The 16,267-nt window shown below is 38.3% G+C and overlaps 1 protein-coding gene across 3 annotated transcripts in view; it reads left to right on the top strand.

Moving 5' to 3' along the window:
* LOC114646179 (growth arrest-specific protein 2) overlaps positions 1-16,267 on the top strand; it is a 181,875-nt gene that overhangs the window by 57,544 nt on the left and 108,064 nt on the right. For all 3 annotated transcript variants that reach the window (XM_028794212.2, XM_051923140.1, XM_051923139.1), the window contains one exon: positions 5,818-5,942. In XM_028794212.2, the coding sequence (XP_028650045.1) occupies positions 5,818-5,942 (125 nt within the window). The remainder of the gene's footprint in view (positions 1-5,817; positions 5,943-16,267) is intronic.

The following is a 16,267-nucleotide window of genomic DNA, read 5'->3' on the forward strand; positions in this document are numbered from 1 at the left end:
ACAGTGGTACCTTGAAATACGAGTTTAATTCATTCCGTGACCGAGCTCGTAAGTCAAAATGCTCATATCTCAAATCAATTTTCCCCATTGAAATTAATTGAAATGGGATTAATTCGTGCCAGCCCCCAAAAAACCACCCCAATTTTTTGTTAAATGTTTTCAACATAAGAAAAATGTATTTATAATGAACAAATATTGTATACAAACAAAATAAAACCTAATACATAAAAGAGAATCTCAAGAAATAAACAGATGTTGGCAAAGCCGATTAGCATATTGTAATGTTTTTTTCTTTCACTTTTGCTTAACTTAATTTTCATCTTCACTAGTTTTTTTTCTTTCTTGCCACGCTTTCCTCACTTTCATTCTCAAGGCATTTCAATAGAATCCTATCCAAGGAGCTTTGTTTAGTCCTCACCTTTTAGAATGTTTCTGAAATGAGTTAGGCAAGTGTCATTAAATAGCGCCGCTGCACGATCAGTTGCAATTTTTTCAGGGTTCCTTTTCAATAAAGTCAAGCGTTAGGCAAGTGCCATTAAATAGCGCCGCTGCACGATCAGTTGCAACTTTTTCAGGTTGTTTCTTTTCAATAAAGTAAAGCATTAGGCAGGTGTTATTAAATAGCGCCGCTGCACGATCAGTTGCAACTTTTTCAGGGTGTTTCTTTTCTTTAAAGTTCGAAACTTTTTCCCATATTGCAAACACTTTATTACACTTTATGAGGTAACCTCCTCCGCGATACCGATCTCCTGCAGAACCTCCGTATGTTGCCGTGTCTGTAGTTCTGTCAACTCCTCCGTCGTCAGTTCCTCGGAATGTGCGGCGACAAGCTCTTTGATGGCTCGTATTTCGAATTTTAGCTCGTATCTCAAAGCAAAAAATCGACCTAGTGACGGCTCGTATCTCAAAAAACTCGTACGTTGGGGCACTCGTATCTCAAGGTACCACTCTATTTAACATTTTCCCACATTTTACATCTTTGAATGATAAGTTGTGGTGATGGCTGGTTTTTCAGAAGAAACATTAATTTTGGAAACAAAAGTAGGAATGTTTGTGTTATACTCAAATATTCATAAATAAATATTTTGTATATCAGTAATTTACTGTATTAAAAAATAGTGACAAAAACTTTGTAAGTGTGCTGTATCCTTATTGTAACAAATAAAAATGAAGGATCATTAAACACTAAATTTTTAATTTATCAACTAATCCAATATTTAACAATTTCATATTAATTTTTAAGTGCTTCCTTGCACAATTATGATTGTACTGTACCGTGTGTAAACAGAATGTAGAATATACAGTTGGTAAGACAAGGTGTACATTTTTCATTGTACTGTTAATTGATATTAATAATCTCAATTATCATATCAAAGGCAATAATCATAAGTTATTCATTTTGTCATAATCATGCACCCCTATTAAAACGTTCAGTTCATTGAATGAGCCACATAAATATACATCCTATAAATGTTAATGGTGTTTTTAATAAATTGAAGAAAACTTCAGTTCAGTGTACAGTATACTGCTTTTGAACTAAACCCTCCAAAACTTTGTAACAGTACAGGATTACAGATCAAAGCGTTCTGTTCAAATCTGATTGAAGCTACCATTTTTACAGAATGTGCTACAGAGTGAATTTCTATTTATACCCCAACTTCCCATGATCCCTACTGATTACCCATTTCAATTCTCAAAAATAGTTTCCTGTGGTGTGTTTTGCAATGACCATCAACAAAAGACAAGGTCAGTCACTAAATAAAGCAGGAGCTAATCTACAGTGGGAAATGTTTTACTCATTGTCAGCTGTATCTTGCATATTCTGCAGTAAGGAGCTCCAGTGAACTAAAAATATTAGCCCCTGACTCAAAAAAACAAAAGCAAATATTGTGCAGAAAAAAATGCTCAGTTACAGTACATAGTACTTCCGATGGTTCTGTATCTATGTTGCGCATGTTAAAGTTGTCTGTGAAGGGCTCCCTGTTTAAACGCGGCTGCCAGTCATGAACTGGGCCCTTCGTCGCACAGCATTATGATTTTTTATAAGGGAAACAAAATTACAAAACAAAACCCTTGGACATTGATTCGATAGGAACGGCCTACTCGGAATCACTGTCGAATAGTAATTATGTGGTGGTGGAGGAGCATTTCTGCTTCTCTCCGTTCACAGTCCGTCTCGTTTTCATGATGCTGTCGTTTCCTCTCACGATCTCTTCTCAACTTTTCTCCAATATTGCAGGTTGCTTTGTGGCAATCCAAAGAGTAAGGAAGAACCAATGCTTCTTTCTTGAACTCCAAACGCCGACTGATGGAAAATCACAGAAGTGTGTCCGACTTATATACTCTGACTGCCGACTCCAAGAAGTGGGTGAACATTCGATTTGGACGAAGTGCTGCCAACGACGGTCGATAGAAACACAAAAAACCACAGTCTCAACAACGAAGCAGGTGTCGACGCCAGATCTAAACACAAAGCACGGTATCGACGCCAGATCTAAACACAAAGAGTGGTATTGACAGTGTTTGTAAACAAAAGTAACAACTAAGGTGTTGTGTATTCAGCCAGTACAAACAGCACGTAGTCTCCCTTAGTTCAATCCTCTTTAATCACCACACTCCAACCTCGTCCAACGATCCTCCCCCTTATTTCCTCTCCTCCTCCATCACTACTGCCCTCTACTGAACACAGCAGGAACACCACACAAGGCAGTGAATTCGCAGACAAACAAAGATCAAGATCCAAATGAAGAATATATATAAAGATATATATATATATGTCTGTTTCTATAAAATTTTATGGATTTTAAAAAAAGTCTAGAGGTGTCACATTCAGCTTGAACTAGTAATGGTTTGCCAGCTTTCAGTATTGTTTCAACTTCAGATGTTGGTTCCACTACAGTACTAACTGCAGGTAAATTATGAAATTTCATATTTTTTAAAATATCCTTTCAAATTTACTTCTTTGTCACTATTGCCAGCCATTTTGTTGTTTACTCTTTGTAACAATTACAGTAATTTAGTGTCTTTATACTACATTGCTTGTTGAATTTGATTGGGTGAGTTTTTCATTTGTGAACATTTTGCAAGTTGTTTCTTAACTACTAGTGTTTACATTATTTTATGGTAATTTTATTCTTATTTTATCCCATCCATCCATCCATTTCCCAACCCGCTGAATCCGAACACAGGGTCACGGGGGTCTGCTGGAGCCAATCCCAGCCAACACAGGGCACAAGGCAGGAACCAATCCTGGGCAGGGTGCCAACCCACCGCAGGACACACACAAACACACCCATACACCAAGCACATACTAGGGCCAATTTAGAATCGCCAATCCACCTAACCTGCATGTCTTTGGACTGTGGGAGGAAACCGGAGCGCCCGGAGGAAACCCACGCAGACACGGGGAGAACATGCAAACTCCACGCAGGGAGGACCCGGGAAGCGAACCCAGGTCCCCAGGTGTCCCAACTGCGAGGCAGCAGCGCTACCCACTGCGCCACCGTGCCGTATACTTATTACTTATTACTGTATACTTATTACTTAAACTTACTGCACAATTATAATTGGGGACCACTTTTTCTGTGTCTGCTTGGCAATTTGCTTGCGTTTTAAATTTTGTTTACACCATTTGTTTTGTATCCTTTTCAGTAATTACATAGCAGCAAGTTTGTCTGCACCTTTGACACGTAACCTGAGTACAGTGTGCCTGGTTGGTGAACCAATTGCTTATATAAGTGGTCATAAGCTGCCATCCAATGAAGACACAATTTTGTTACACAGTCTGTGAAGCAATTGATCGAACGTTTGATGCTACCAACTGACTATCTTTCAGTTAGTCTACATTAACGGAATGATTGCCCAGACTATCAAGCAGCTGTGCGTCGTGTCAGAGAACTGTGAGTTGTAAATTACTTTGCCAAAAGAGGCAATGCACTTATTCAGGATTACAACTCTGCGATAACAACTGATGAGGAGCAGAAACAATACATTCTACAGACAGTTGAAAGGCACAGGAAGATGTTTCCTGGCAGAAGAAAATCTATCACTGCTGCACAGTGACAACATTTTCTAGTTAACAACTGTAATGTTGTGCAATACAATTTTGATTTACTGTTTTCTGGAAAAGCACAGTAGAGTGCTATTCAGCAACTGCAAAGACACTGCATTTTAATTTTTCATACTAGTGACCAACATTAAACCTGTGATGAATATATTGAATAGTAAGCATCACATATACAGAATTTTCTCCAGTAAAAATGCTTTAAATGAAACAAACTTTCTTGACTGTCATGTCACGTGTATATTCAACACAGTCAGGGATTGAGAGTTGAGAAATTCCAACACTTAATTTTTACACCTTAAAATATATATATATATCTTTATATTATTTTGCTTGTGTCCGTTCATGCTCGATATAAACAATGGTTTCCACAACTACTATATCCCACCAAAACAATAGAGAGGAATCCATGCTCCTGGCAGAGTTTTGGTCTTAGGCTTATCTTCAATTCTTCAATGTGACCAATTATCGACTGTGGTATTTGACTGTTTATTTTTTGCATACTTTGTTACTGACTGAAACTGCATTATGACACTACCGTTTTACACCTCCTCTTTCCTTCACTTCAAGGTAAGCCTCCCGAGAAAATGAAAAGGCACATACAGCCTATCTGCAACTAACAGAAACAGTCTTGCCGGTCTACATACTCAGACCAATGCACAGAAGCAGAAACATCTACTTCACGTCTTGCAGAAACATCTACTTCAAGTCTTGCACCTAGACAGTGAGCGGAAAACAAATTACACACACAACCTTTCTGAAGAGCAGCAGCAAACTGCCTGACAACAACAAACATTGCGACGAAAAAACTACAGGGATTCCATAACACTGACAAGTCAAAACAACATATTCCCTTTAAATTATGGCGTAGGCAATTCCCCATTCATTTAGCATATTGTATGACTATCACCAAGTCACAAGGACAAATGTTTAATAACGTCGGAGTTTATTTGCCATGGCCAGTTATACACTACATTTTTCAGAGTTACTGTACATCGAAACCTGGGTTAAACGTACAGGTACTTGCGGGTTACACACGGAAATATTTTCGCTGACAATAACGTTTATGCAACAAATTGCGTTTTCTGACAATTATTACAGATGTCAGTATGGTACATTATCTGAAGGCCACACTTCACACATACTAACTTACATTTGCCCTGCATTTCCCTTCTTTTCCAATATGTTCTGTTAACCTGTTCATGTTACACTTTGTATTGTAAATATTCATGCTGCTGTAGCTGACTTTAATAATGTCCCATACATATCATGTGACTATTGTAATACTGAGTCCTTTCACAAGTCACTTATTAAAATAATCTGCTTTCTTACTGTAATGTGTGATGTTCTTCTCTCCCTCATCATCATTTCATTAACGCTTTTATTCTTGCAAAATTTTTGCAAGTACGATTTGCTAGAATATATATAGGCAGGAGTAGTACTTGGGCATTAAAAAGTTGGTACGACGCTGAGAAAATTGCATCACAAACAAAGGTGACTATGTAGAAAAGTGATGTAATTTGTTTTTGAAATTCTTAATAAATAGAGTTAAAAAAAGTGCAGAAACTTTTTGAACATCCCTTGTATATATTTGTGAATAAGTGGATTCTGAAAATGAATGAATGAGTCTTTTTCAGATATCTTCCAGAAAACAATTAACCATATTTCATTTTTGGACAAGTATTTTTGAAAGTGATCATTAGTCTTGATTTAATTATGTGTGTGTGTTTTTTATATTTCCCAATCAAATATAGGTAAGGAAATAACAGCAGAGAGATTCATGGAAGAATTAGATAATGGAGTCTTATTATGTCAGTTGGCAGAGACCCTACAGGAGAAATTCAAGGAAAACAGTAGTGAACCAATGAGCCCCAACAAGGTAAGAAAAGAAAATGAGAACAAATATAACTCCTGGTGTTTGGATCACTTTTGTTGTCTATTTCTGTAAAATATTTGGGAATTCTTTCTGACAAAGACAACAACTGATTTACAATGACAGTATAAATACCACATCTTTATAAAATGTTTTTATTGTAGTTTTTTATAAATGGTGCACATCTCTTTTTTGTTATTGTCAAATGCTTTCTTTGTAACATTTGTAATTTACTGCAGAAAAAACTTTGTTTTTCATTGTCTATGAAATATGCAGTTGTCTAATAAGAAAGTATATAAATTTATCTCTCAATGTAGACTTCAACATTTCTGGTGGTGTGTTTCAGATTTTATACTTATTATTTTTTTAGTTTTTCAGTATTTTCTAACGGAATCAGCTTTGATGATTTTGAGTAGGTTCCATACTAGACTGCTGTGAATGGAATGACAAATTTTTTTACCACCTTCAAAGCCAGTGTTCAAAAATGTAAGGCAGTGCTGCTAATTTTCTTAACTTTCAATATTTTATAAATCTCCAGTTATGTTCTTATTGATCTCAAAACACTTGAGTTTTATTGATGTTTGAATTATAATCTTTTTAATTCTATTGGAATTGTGATTTTATGTGAGAAATGAAAAGTGTCAGGATCTCCATCTATTTAAGGTGATTTTAGGATGTTTTGGATATTTTTTTTCAATGTTTTGTTTTCTTCAATTTATTTATTATTTTGTAATTTATACTTTACTTTTACTTTCTAACATTGATATTCCACCCAGTGTTAGTGCCAAAATCATTACTAGAAGTGCTCTCCTGTTACTAGGCTGTTGGTGTATGTGCATCAGTTGATGACATAGTAGAATTATTTAAGGGAGGATGGGGGGGGGGGGTTTGGGTTGGGGTCAACCAAGAAAATGACTGTTAAACCAAAGATAAAAATAATGGTGATGATGATTGTTTGTGGATGCTCCTCTTCAGAATATCAATTAAAAATAATGGAAAGTTGGGTGTGTTTCAAAAAGTAAAATTTCATTTGGTTCATTCTTTCTTCTTCTTGACTTTTGTTTCAGTATCCATTACTTTCATTTTATTCCAGGAAAGGAAATCTGAAAGATTAATTTTCCATGTCTGATTTATAGTTTAAACCAGGGGTGTCAAACTCATTTCTATTTGGGCTAAAATAAAACTTTACACAACCCAATATGGGCTGGAATACATCAACAAACAACTACTGCCACATTTTCTTTACAGCAAGACACACAGGTTGTTCTCTGCTCATCAACATCTTATATTCTGCTTGGGTGGGATCTTATTTTAAACTGTCTTCCATCTTTATGCATTTTCTTTTCTTATATATTGCAGCATGTTTGGAAAGCTACCAGTAACCACAAATATACTGCATACAGTTCATAAAGTTGATTGAGAGTGGGAGTCCAGACACATGAAAGAATTTGTAGATAAAGCAGAGTACAAGTGTTTATACTTGCATTAACCTATATTATGATCAGATAGCCCTTGACCACGTTAAATGTGTAACTACACTGGTGATGGATCACACAGACCACATTCGGAGTTGGATGGAAATAGATGGTAATCACATTTAACATAAGTGGAAATGCAAATGCCTTTTCTGTTGACACACAACAACCAAGTCAGTGAAGAGATGAAAGAATAGTGATAGCAGCAGTCAGGTAAACCGCAGAAGGACAGACAGCCCTGACACATATACAGGTTTAAAAGTAAGCAGTGTGAAAGCAGCGGTATGTGTGAAGTCAAACTGCCATCTCCTTCATGAGATGCTCACATCTTTGGTATCATTGCTAAAACACTAATTTCTTTATAGCACAGATTCTGTTCACTTTTTCTGATTCCATTATAACTATGGGTTAGCAGCTGTGGTATACTATTCTGTGCAGATAAATGTGAGAAGACATTGGCAGCAGATTTTAATGGCAGGTGTAAAAGTAATCCTAAATTATCACGGGTACATTCTATGTACGAAGTCCATGTCAAAGGATTCTTTAAGAAAATTAACAGTCATTGCATGCCATAAGTAGTTTTGAATTTTGATGAAAAGGGGCACTTTAAAAAGGTTAACAGGCCTGATCTAGCCCTCAAGTCTGATACACTTGATTTAGAGTATTTAACTCTACTTCTCAAATGTTCCACCAGAAAATACAGTACATGCTTTATGTATTTACATTCTTATTGATCACATAAATAACTGTTGTAAATAAGATTACATCTTGATATGAGGATTTATATGATTTTTCTTTTTCTTAACAGACAGACATGATTATAGGGGTCAAAAAGGTTATACTAATTTCAACATTACTATTAACTTAATATGACATGCAAGGTAAATTTAAATGTACTATATACACATGATAATAAATTTGAACTTGAAATAAATTCATTAGCAAATTTTTTTTCTGTAGGTAAATGAAAGTGTGTGAGTTACTATTCATTCAGCAATAAAAGGAAATGAAAATACAGATTTGAAATATAGTAGCTGTTTTTTATTCAGAGCCTTTCACAATATGAATGTAATATGCACTTTGCTTTATTTATCCCTCTGTCTTCAACATAGGAAACCTTTTACAACTCCAGATGTCAGTTTGCAGCTGTATGTAGCACTGCTGTAAATCATATCCCTTCATGTAGCAGGCTATATAATCTGTTACCAATGGCTCAAAGATTAAAATTTCACAAGCAGACTTTCTAGGTTGAGATAAATGGTGTGTGTAGACCCACTATTTTTCATCCCTTTCTTTGATCTTGATTGTGATTATATCACAATCCAAAATGAAAATTCCTGCAGTTGTGTAAGAAGATACATTCTTTTAAATAGGGAAAATTGATAGAAATTGAACAAAAATTTATGTATTTCAATGTGGTAATGAGGATTGTTTTATTATTACTATGAGTGTTTATATTAATAAATGTCAAGGTGTTGTACAAAATGAAGTCTGTACAAGTAAGTGGTGTTATTTTGTGTTTTGGTGTACATATAGAAATAGCTCCCTCATGAAGAGTACCATTCTGTTTTGAGAGTGTTCATTCTGCTTAGGGACTTGGGTTTTGAATATGTTATATGAATATTTCACTATTCTGTTCATAGCATGCTTGTTCAAACCATAGTACTCCATTAAGAATATTCAAAGTATGTTTCTCAAGTTAAAAAGACTAAGAGTGAACTATTCTTTTAGTAGTGATTATGAATAGGTGATAAAGATAAAGGCAGAATACTTTCAAAAACTTTAAAAACCATATGCAGTACTTAAGAGGTCAAATTATAATTCATAATGAACAGATATCATACAGTGTTGATACTGAGAACAGTGAATAATTTACAATGCTTAGCTCATCTAATTTTTCTGTTAGAATCATGTTCTTTACATTAAAGCTAATTGTGACCAAGTGGCCTTGCTGCTGGATATGCAAAGACAATGGCTGACTTAACAATATAGTGAAGTGCTGACTTGCTCCCAGTTGATGGCCATGAATCAAACCTAAGCAAATGAATTCTGCTACATGCAGCCACATCTCAGGAAGCAGGGATATTGGAAATTAATAAATTGACGCTGAATAGCAAAAAAAAAAACACCAAACATGCCATATTCTGGCATCCTTCAGCTGTCACAGGAAGAGCTACCATTTTTGTATTTTTGAGTAATTGTAAATTGATTAAATTAATTATTTTATGAAAAAGGCACATTTTAGATAAGTTAAATCCATCTTCGTAATAAACTGGCTTTTAATTAAGAGTAGTTAAACATTTAGAGGCTATAAATATGTTCATGTATTTTAAAAAAAAATATTTACAAACTAAAAGAATCAAAAACATAATCTTAGGGCACAGGGGATTTATTTATATACAGTATGAATATCTTTTTAAAATATAAAGTAATGAGGTTCCCGAATGAATATATTAATTTTTGTTAACTACAACCTAATAGGCTGTGAGGAAGTCATAGTGAAAAGACAAGGGGATAGGTATAGGACAAAAAGTCATACAGAATATTTATACTTAAGTAGTGAAAGTGATGAATATTTTCAACAAAGGAATTGTGAAGAATGTAATTGACAAAACAGGCTAATGAAAGTAGGAACTGGGTAAATGTAAACTACATACTACTTTATTAAGAAAGATTTAGAGAGGTATACTGGCATACTGAGAACTGCCTTAGTCTGTATAGGTTTAAGAACACAGTAAGCCAAGGGAAATTCGATGAGTTTTGGGATATTGAGGGACTAATGGTTTTAAAAGAGAGTTTTTTTTTTTTTTTTTTTAGAGATATTCTCTAAATGAACCCCATTTCAGCTAATAAATCAAAATGTTAAGCATGGCCTAAGGAACTACAGTTCATTTTCTTTTCTTTATTAGTAATTGTATTTCTTATTTTACAAAAAATACTTTACTTTAGATAAAAGGCAACTTTACCGTGTAGCTGCATTTTTACATTATTACATCACTATCACTTATTCTTCAGACTCTCACATCCTGTATTAAAACCAATTCACATAAATTTAGCAGGGAATACAGGCTAGAGAAGCATTGGCTCGTCATTTAATTTCAGCTGTAGCTTTGATTTTTTTTTTCTTTTCCTGGGGTTCCTATTTAAATATCCTGCAGATATTATAAATATGCAGGCCAGAAAAAAAAAAAAAATGCTTTTTGCAGATGATGTTGTCCTGTTTGCTTCATCAGGCCGTGATCTTCAGCTCTCTCTGGATCGGTTCACAGCCGAGTGTGAAGCGGCTGGGATGAGAATCAGCGCCTCCAAATCCGAGACCATGGTCCTCAGCCAGAAAAGGGTGGAGTGCCCTCTCAGGGTTGGTAGCGAGATCCTGCCCCAAGTGGAGGAGTTCAAGTATCTCGGGGTCTTATTCACGAGTGAGGGAAGAATGGAGCGTGAGATCGACAGGCGAATCGGTGCGGCATCCTCAGTAATGCGGGCGCTGCATCGGTCTGTCGTGGTGAAAAAGGAGCTGAGCCGCAAGGCGAAGCTCTCAATTTACCAGTCAATCTATGTTCCTACCCTCACCTATGGTCATGAGCTATGGGTAGTGACTGAAAGAACGAGATCACGAATACAAGCGGCTGAAATGAGTTTCCTCCGCAGGGTGTCTGGGCTTTCCCTTAAAGATAGGGTGAGAAGCTCAGTCATCCGGGAGGGGCTCAGAGTAGAGCCGCTGCTCCTCCGCATCGAAAGGAGTCAGATGAGGTGGCTCGGGCATCTGATCAGGATGCCTCCTGGACGCCTCCCTGGTGAGGTGTTCCGGGCACGTCTAACCGGGAGGAGGCCCCGGGGAAGACCCAGGACACGTTGGAGGGACTATGTCTCTCGACTGGCCTGGGAACGCCTTGGGATTCTCCCGGAAGAGCTAGAAGAAGTGGCCGGGGAGAGGGAAGTCTGGGCATCTCTGCTCAAGCTGCTGCCCCCGCGACCCGACCTCGGATAAGCGGGAGACAATGGATGGATGGATGGATGGAGGCCAGAGTTAATATTTTTTTCTTTCCATATGGAAAACTTATTGTTTAGGTCTTTCTCATTCATTAGTTACGAACAGGGAACTTTTACAATATATGTTGAAATGACTTGTTAAACAGTTTTTTTCAACCTCTTCTCAGATTAAAATACCTGAAAAGTTAGGAAGGCTTTAAAGTTTTATTAGTTTTATTCACGTTTCTGCTCGAACTTTAAGTAATCTAAAGTTGAAATGTGCAGTTCTGTTTTGGGCCATGATGTATGACAACGTTGTACTCAATAAATGTATATGTTTTTTTTTTTTTAACAGGCCTTTTTGGAAATGTTAGGTAAAATTCCAGTGTTTTGTCACTGAACTGTACCTTCCTATTATGTCATTTATGTGCTATTCCTGCATAGCTACTCAGTTACTTTCAAAGAATATTACTGTTTTATATAGGAGTCAGGACTTGCTAATGAGTGAAGCCTTGACGTCTTTTGTTAATGGTTGACTTGTATTTACCTGCAGTGGCTTTTGTTTAAGAAGGTAATCTCAACATTATCATCTTCATTCCCCTTTTTTCTGATAGCAGTTTTGGTAGCAATATGTTCAACTGTGTGGTCTTGGGCCTTTCTGCCCCAGCAACTTCCTCCAACCCAATACCCAGACATACCCAGAAGATTAGAGAGTTACTTTATAATGCTTCCAGTGTTCCTTGGGTCTGCCAGTAGGTGTTCTCCCAGTGGGTTGTGCCTCGTACACCCACTGGACATCCTATCTACAGGCACACACCACCTCAAATGGCTCCACTCTAAGCAGCATTCCTCCTATATTGCTGAGCTCTTTACACTGTCACGGAAAGTAAGCCCAGCAATACTGCAATGGCATCACATTATAGCCTCTTGAAGTAATAACTTTATTATTTCAGTCACTACCCAGTGCATGTGACCATTAGTGAAAAAGGGGCTGTACTCTAAATCGACAAAAATCGGATGGACCCAAAACACAAACTATTCAGTAAAATTATTAAATCATCTACATATATTTGATAGTGGAGATTTTGATTGACAATGCATTCACTATAGTATTAACATGTAACACGTAGTTTCTTGAACATGGTATCATTACTTGCAACATTATTTAAGACAAACTGACTATGTTTGGCATTTGGCATAGGTGGTACATGCTCCTTATATGTTTTCTTTATTACCTGTCCAACTCTTCCAGTAACATATTATTACATTCATTTGTTTCTTTCTCCAAAGTACTTGCCACACTACTACGAACTCTAGACTTGATATATATCACTGACATTGAGGCTGCTTTATATTTCATCCTTAATGATATTCATTTTGCATTTTATTTAGATTCTATCACTTTATATGACATAATATACCTTTTATACAAGTTTACAGTTAGTTGGACTGAACCAGTTGTGAACTTGCTCTCATTCAATACAGTGTCATGAAAAATATTGTAGCAGTATTATTTTCTTGGGTGTCAATTGAAAATAGGTTACCTCCTATTGCTGGCTAAGTAATAGCACATTTCAGTTAAGCAGGTAATATCCATCCATCCATTTTCCAACCCGCTGAATCCGAACACAGGGTCACGGGGGTCTGCTGGAGCCAATCCCAGCCAACACAGGGCACAAGGCAGGAACCAATCCCGGGCAGGGTGCCAACCCACCACAGTAAGCGGGTAATATCTATCTTTGAATTAGCCAGCAATGATGTAAACTACTAATATTACCTGTCAATCTGCACTTCAGACAGACTTTAAATGGAACTTTCTTAAGCCTTCATCTGATTTGCTTGGGTGTACTATTTGCTGCCATGTAGCATATTACAGCTTAATAGATGAAGTCATAACCTTTACTGTTCAAATTTAGTAAAGTGATATTTGCTTTCAGAACACCCCACCTCCTCTGCTTCCCATGTGTTTATTAGTGTTATATTTACAGAACAACTTAGTCATCTGAGAGGAAAGGCAAAGGACCAGATAGGCCTTTGCTGTTTGCTTTTGGTTTATGTGTAAAAAATAATTCAGACTTAATTCTGAAACCACAGTAATTTCTTGCTGCAACTACAATGACTTTTTAAGAATTAGCATGTTCCCAAATAATCCAAAGAGGAGTGGCAAAAAATGCTTTCACCCAACTGCACTCACCATCAAATATTTTAAGAAGCAACAGTTGTTACATACAGGTTTCCACCATCCCATGTGTTGTGTAAGTATACTGATATACACAGGAATATTAATTGACTTGCTCATTGTCATAGGCCAGCAGCCTTTGCCGCATTGTTTTATTTTGTCAAAACATTCGAGTGTCCATCAGAGTAATGTTATTTTAAGTTAAACAATTACAAAATATACTCAGAATGCCTATCTGTTTAGGATCTGTGTCTCGTGTTCTAACACAGAATGTAGTTATAAAGAAAACAGAAGTAACTGAAAAGTTGTTTGCCTGCGTTTTCAATATTCAAGCATGTAGCAGCATCTCATTCTGGAAAGACTAATCTAGCCAAATCTAGTTAGCAAATTTAGGAAGACCATTCTCGAGGATCTTCCAAATTCTCAGAGAGTGATTATCCTTGATTACAGCATCCTTCTTGTTGTCTACCTCCACTCCTTTTCACAACACTACATTACAAAAGAGGGAGAGTTCTGGGTCTCTCACTTTAGTTGGACCTATACCTTCAAGGAAATCGAAGACAAACTTGGTGTTTGTTGTGGAAAAGTTCTTTGTGAATTATTAAAAATAACAAGTACCAAAATATTACAAATTTGTTCCACCCTTAAAAATAATATCTGCATATGCCAAGTACATTACCTAAGTATATTGTTTTAGGTAAAGGTCAGCAGTTCGCTTCAGTGCAGAAGACCTGCATAAATGGGGCGAAGTTAGGTACAGCAGAAACTGACAACAGCCTACCCACCTGCAAACAGTTTTTTTCAAGAGCAAATAGAATGTCTTTTTGAAATGTTAATTTCTTCATGTCAGGTCATTAACTAACCCACTTAATCCAGACCAGGGTCACGGAGGGTACTGGAGGCTATCCCAGCCAGGATAGGGCGCAAGGCAGGAACAGATCCTGCACAAGGGCACCAGTCCATTGCAAGACAAACACACACACACACCAAATGCATACTAGGGCCAAATTAGTGTAGCCAATTCACCTAAGCTGCATGTTTTTGGACTATGGCAGGAAAGCAGAGCACCCGGATGAAACCCACGCAGGCTCAGGGAGGACCCAGGAGGCGAACCATGGTATCCTTACAGCAAGGCTGCAGCGCTACTATTGTGCCACTGTGCTGCCCCTTAATTTCTTCATGACATGATTTTAATAATAAAAGTGCAGAGATGTATAGTGAAAATGCAAGTCAGACAGGCTAGGATTTATAGAGCATGCTGACAGAGTGTGAAATACTCTGCTACTTAATGCATCACTCCTTTTTCAAAGCTACATCTAAACGCACTACTATGTTAAAACCAGCTATTAGTGGTTAGGTCTGGCATAAGTCATTACATAGTTGTGCAAGGGTATAAACCAAAGAGAAAATAATAAATGTGGCCAACATTGAGCCCTACTTTAGGCCTGAGTTATGTTTAGGGGTAAAAATTTATAGCAGTGTCACACAATTTGGACATGTATAGACTTGAAATGTCTTCTACCCGTTGTGGCACGTGGCTGGAGGTGGTACCCAGCCGGGACGCCCAAGAGGACCGGAGGAGGGCTCACGCCTCCTCCAGACCATGAGGGGGCGACCACTGTGGTTGCTGTGGGGACCACGGGTACAGAGCTTTGAAGCTCAACCCTGTAGGGGCCTGTGGTCACCACCAGGGGGCGCCCCAATGCCTGGAGAGTCCTGGACCTCTGCACTTCCACCACACCAGGAAGTGCTGGGGTGATGAGGAGCAGGGACACCCGAAGTGAAAAGTAACATTGCAACAATGCACGCTACGAACTGATCGCTGTAAACAGAAGTGAAGTGGAGGTTAAACTCCAATAGAAAAAAAGTCTTCATTAAATACAACGAGGTTAAAACAATGCTGGAATCTGTCTCTTTAAAAACAAGCCCTTATGGGGCCAGCCGTCTCTCTCTCTCTAGCTCTCTGTCGTGCGTGCGTGTCTCTCTCTCTCTCTCTCTCTCATGCTCGCGTGCGCGTGTGTGTGTCTCTCTCGCGTGTGTGTGTGTCTCTCTCGCTCGCTGCACAGGGAGAGACTGAACACGTGTGGAAATCATCGGCACGCACAAACCGAAAGGGAAACTGACTTGTGCGTATACCGAGTGTGTGGTCGTGAACAGATGCAAAAGTTTGGCAAACTTTTTGGTCGTAAACCGATTTGTATGTGTTCCGAGACGTTCGTGAACCGAGGTTCCACTGTAGTTATAAATAAACGTGTGTTGGGTGCAAACATCATGTCTACCTGTCTGTGTCCGGGGCTCGTTCCACAGTGGCGTTGCTGGCAGGATGCTCCGCCTGGTTCAAGGCGGGGACCTGCATTAACAAATAAGTCTATGGATGGCCCGACACAGCAGGGGAGCCCACACACGTGCCGCTGGAGCGGCACACACACAAACCCACGGGAGCTACTCACCCTAAGGAGCGCCACCGGTTCGCAGAAGGGCCGTTTTCCCCTGGTGCGGGATGAAGACAGCGGGCAAGCTGGAGAACAGCGGGCTCCTGCAGGCACTCAGCCGCAGACGGCGCCCGGGATGGCATGTCGCCTAGCGTGGCCACGCCGTGGATGTTTCCCTGGACAGACGGGATCCAGGAGGTAAGTTCCCTGCTTGCTGGCAACTGGCCCCGTGGGGCCGCATGTGTTTTGTGTTTAGCAGGCAGGGGCTGCCCGGAT

This window comes from Erpetoichthys calabaricus, chromosome 2 (assembly GCF_900747795.2).
Source record: "Erpetoichthys calabaricus chromosome 2, fErpCal1.3, whole genome shotgun sequence".
In the NCBI taxonomy this organism is placed as follows: Eukaryota; Metazoa; Chordata; class Cladistia; order Polypteriformes; family Polypteridae; genus Erpetoichthys; species Erpetoichthys calabaricus.